At 36.0% G+C, this 4,710-nt stretch overlaps 1 protein-coding gene across 2 annotated transcripts in view; it reads right to left on the bottom strand.

The window, feature by feature from the left end:
- Positions 1–1,437: 1,437 nt before the first annotated feature.
- The window catches only part of LOC103750134 (protein FRA10AC1), a 36,606-nt gene continuing 33,333 nt past the window's right edge, over positions 1,438–4,710 (bottom strand). The window contains exons 13-14 of one of the 2 annotated variants that reach the window (XM_008853087.3): positions 3,856–3,934; positions 1,438–1,781 (exon numbers count right to left, since the gene is read on the bottom strand). In XM_008853087.3, coding sequence (XP_008851309.1) covers positions 1,739–1,781; positions 3,856–3,934 — 122 coding nt within the window. In that variant the 3' untranslated portion in view covers positions 1,438–1,738. The remainder of the gene's footprint in view (positions 1,782–3,855; positions 3,935–4,710) is intronic. The other variant, XM_008853086.3, reaches the window with a different exon arrangement.

The raw sequence follows: 4,710 nt of genomic DNA, 5'->3' as shown, positions 1-4,710 counted from the left end.
CTTCGGATCCCCCTGGAACTGGAGTTAAGGATGGTTCGTGGCTGCCATGTGGGTGCTGGGAATCGAACCCTGGTCCTCTGTAAGAGCAGTCAGTGCTCTTAACTGCTGAGCCATCTCTCCAGCCCCTCAATTTTCTTTCTATTATTTAATCATTCATTATTTTTATTTTTAAAATTTATTTATTTATATTGCCTGCAGAGGTCAGAAGAGGTCATTGGATCCCCTGGAACTAGGGTTACAGACAGCTACTGTTAGCTACCATGTAGGAGCTGGGAACCAAACACAGGTCCTCTGCAAGAGCACCCAGTGCTCTTAACCACTGAGCCATCTCTCCAGCCCAGTTTTAAACAGCCAAGAAATAAATTGCCATTCATTATACTTTTACACCTTTGCCTCTCATGTTGGAAAGTCAAGTTCCCAGCTCTCCATCTTGGTACCTACAGTAGTGTGTGGCACAGGGTAGGCACTCAGTAAATATGAATGAAATGAAAAGTTACTAGGTCTGACTAGGCGATCCTCTGGGTAAGGAATTCATGCATCCTTTCTTTCCTTTACTTAAAATACTTTTAAGACTCTCCTTCTGGAATCACTATTATTTTAACAACCGAGTAAGAATTTTTTTGTCATTTTTGACCCCAAAATGTCAGCTCAAATAACCTCCCCTCCTTAGTCATTAGAAGTTGAATCAAGACCAGTGGCATATCTACTGCAGGTCTCAGATACATGAACTTGGCTTCAGAGCCAGTGTAAGAAAGCACAACCTTACAGCCTCCCGACCAAGGGCCTGGTATCCTGACTGCAATGAGCCAAAGCGTGAAGTAGGTGTAGGAACCAATGTCCAAACGTCATCTCAGAAGATTCCAAAGACTCCTCAGAATATGACTTTTGTTGTCTGCCACTACGCAGGCTACTGTGATTTTTATATAAGTATCTGAATTCATAAATGAACTTGATATCATAAACCATACTTGCATTCCAAAATATATGTTCTATTTTAAAATGATGTATAGGTAAGTCTTCTTAATTACCATTTAATTTCATGGGAATCCTATTTTCTGATGACCTCTATACTATAAGTATATTTGAATATATTTTTATCAAGAATGCTTAGCAATATGAATTCCACTACTAACAGCAACTTTGGTGTTGGGCATTTCCAATAATTTCCCTCAGAATCAAGATTCCTTTCTACTCACTATCACCTGTGAGATGAAGAAACAACACCTTTAAGAACTAAGGGAGTGCTAACACAATATTTAACATTAATAAATCTGACATTAATTTACTATTTTCTGATAGTTCAGAAATTATTGCAAAATCATTTCCTAGATGCTCCTTTAGAGCAATGCTCAGCACAGTGCCCCATATATGACAGAAGCCTTATAAATGTAAGACATCATTTGTAGGATTGATGGATAACAACTGTTTAATACAAGAAAAAACTAATCATTTTAAAATAAGACATTAAATCATTTATTTTGCAGTTTAATGCCAATCACGTCATGTTTAAATGCCACTTAAAGTAGTATATCATGTATCAAAGAGCTATAGACAAAACAGACTTGCAGGTGAGCAACTGAAAGATGACAGATGACAGAGGAAAGGGTTTGAGACACAGCCAGTGACCTTGCCCTTATCCTGACAGACCAGCCACTCAAACAGCAGCTGGAGTGCAGCCTTCACAGGAGTCAGTGTGTACTTTCACATTAAGGAACTGTAGACTTTCTCTTCTCCCATCTCACAGAAACAAATCCTGAAAATACTCATCAAATTCTTCTTCCCTATTAAAAAGAAGCATGTACATTGATTAAAATCAAAAAATTAAGTGATACATGAGATTAATAAAAATAAAATACTTTGACTCAATATATTAGTTGATTATTCTATATACCAATATATCTTCATAATCAGTTATCAAATAAGTCTTAGTTTCGAAATAATCATATCTATACTCAAACTGACTAAAATTAAAATATTTTACATGCTGATACCTCTCCTAAAATGTATTAACTTCAGATTTTTCTTTTAAGTCTGTGAGACATGCCACACCTCTCCTTCCTCTTTTGGTCCGCTTTATGCTTTCTCTGTTCACTATTTCAAATTATGAAAAAGAAGCCATCTTTAAGAAAAATATGTCTTACTCCCAAGAATGTGAGAAAATTTGCGTAGGCTACAGTGTTTTATTATTCTGAGAACAGTAAATGTATATTTGTAGTTAGCTTTATATCTACTCTAAAAGAGGATATTAAAGTATATACCATATCAAAATACTATGAAAAATATCAAGTGCTAAATAATGTTCATGTCTAGAGCCAGCAACAAGCAGTAGAAACAACACAGGGCTTTAATATGACAGTGTTCAGTCATCATCCTGTTTAGCTACAAGAACAAGTTGCTTAATTTCTCTGAACTCAGTGTCCTCACTTGAATGAAAGTAATTTGTATTCCCTCATAGATCTGTGAGGATTAAGTGAACACAGTTGTTTTTTTTTTTCTGGGAACAGAGATTCAAGATGAATAGTAAAAACAGTCTAACACTCTCTAGAAAATGTTCCTTTATTCAGATATTATATGGAGTATGACTCCATCATTTGGTTTAGTTGAGGATGCATAAGGCCGTAACAACTTGTTCAATTTTAAAGAAAAACAATACACAATCAAATATGATTAAGGAATTAGCCACAATTTGGTTTTCTCTGCCACCTTTCCACCAGGATGACAGCAGAATGTACTGGGATTTCCAGATCTGCAGTGAGAACTGACTGTACGAAGCTGGTGAAATCACGAGGTAGACTTAGATGCTCAGCACTCAGCAGTATCAAAAAGGTTGTATTACAAAAGCTTCCTTCAAAGCATTCATTCCTGGGTCTTTGTGCCCTAGGGAGAGCTGAGTCTATAACCTCATCTATCATTTCCAGCTGTGACACTCTTCAAGGGGAGGTCCCCGGTAAACACGTAGAAGCTCAGTAAATAGTTTAAACTGGACATCAGTATGTGATCTAAAGCAATAGCTTTTAAAATAATCCTACCTATTGAAAACTTTATCTTTGGAAATTCTCCACTTGGCTAAAAAATAAAAGATTAAGGCCACAGAAAAGAGCAAAAGTAAGTGTTGCTTAAAAACTTCTAACACACCTGAGTTCTAGTATGTAAGAACCTATATATTATATAAGAACCTATTGTGTAATTACCAAAATGCTTTACAATCATTTTATATTCATGAATATCTCCATTATGGACTAATGTGGCAGGGGCCTGGTGAAATGACCCTGAAATTGCCTGGGCACTGACTGCACTGTTTGCAGTGCCATATCTTCCTTTCATTTACTCTTCTCAACAGGCTCCTTGTGGCAGGTAACCACCTCTTTTTAATACAGAAAATTCCAGTGATGAACATCCTAGTGTAAGGTAGGAGCCAACAACGTTCCAGCCCACACCCAGTACTTCATCTTCAAACACAGTAGAGAATAAGCACAGAGCTATCTGTGGTCCGGAGGCTGAGACGGGTGCAAGCAAGGACTCTTCTACACTTGTGTAAGCCTTCAAGGGGCCTCTCCAGTATTGATCATGACGATTCTAACCTCATGGGACAGAAGGTCCTGGGTGCTAAACACCCCTCTCTGAAGAAATTCAAGGGCAGAGGGTATCTGGTAAAGTGAACTGATGTGTTGGCTGTTTATGGCCACAAACAATGGTTCATAATAAACATTCATCTTAGCGGGGTAGGTAGTTCTTAGTATTAAATAAACATTCATGGTATTACATTTTTTTCATTAACTTATCAAGAATAGCTATGGTCACTGCTTCCCAAGCTGATTAAAGGGGAATGTAGTATTTACTGATCTCAGCACTTACTGTGATTTTTCATCTGTCTCTGGCAGCGGCCCCTTCCAAAACTCAGATTCTGAAGCACTTTCTTCCTCATCAGTGTGTCCTGTTCATTTAGAAGAAATGTTTTTAATTGCATTTACCAGTACAATTAAATTAATTATGAATTTACCTGCCATTTAGTTTCAACTTTTATGATTCTCTGTGAAGTTAATTTATTCTTTCAGATACAATAAATGTTTTTGAATACACATTATAAGAAATACCAGAATCTCAGCACAAAGGCCACAGACCCTGTGTCTCATGAAAAACTCCCCATGGCCTGAGTTAAAGTAGAAATGGGATGAGTTTCTTCATTTCTTCACAAAAGAAATGCAAGGTAAGATTTGTATGGAGAATGTATTTATATTAGGACCAACATCATCTCAACAACAGTCCTTTTTAGACTAATGATCATCATTAGAGAGGAATTATTTACTAATGTAATTACATCACAGAATACAGTTTTATTGCCTGATATACACTGCCCAATATTTAATAATTTTTAATTGATTAATTTTAGGTGATTCATTTGAAGCACGTCTATTTTGTCATATTTTTAAAATGGAAGTATAATGTTTTTACTGATTTTAGAGGTAATACATGTTCACTGTCTAAATACAAGCCATTTGGAAATGTTTAGAGTATAAAATAAAAGCATCCCAGATTCACAGATAACACAATCACTAAGGTCTGGTTGGTAAACAGATAACATACGTCTTTTAAAATAAAATGGATTTTACTATGTATATCTTCTGTAAATTTAAGAAATTTGATACAGCATAGACATTTTTCCTTGGCAACACATATAAACGTGAAGTTTTTTCTATAATGAGAATTATT

This window comes from Nannospalax galili, unplaced genomic scaffold (genome assembly GCF_000622305.1).
Source record: "Nannospalax galili isolate Female #2095 unplaced genomic scaffold, S.galili_v1.0 scaffold1027, whole genome shotgun sequence".
Classification (NCBI taxonomy): Eukaryota; Metazoa; Chordata; class Mammalia; order Rodentia; family Spalacidae; genus Nannospalax; species Nannospalax galili.
This window is presented reverse-complemented; position numbering and strand designations above follow the sequence as displayed.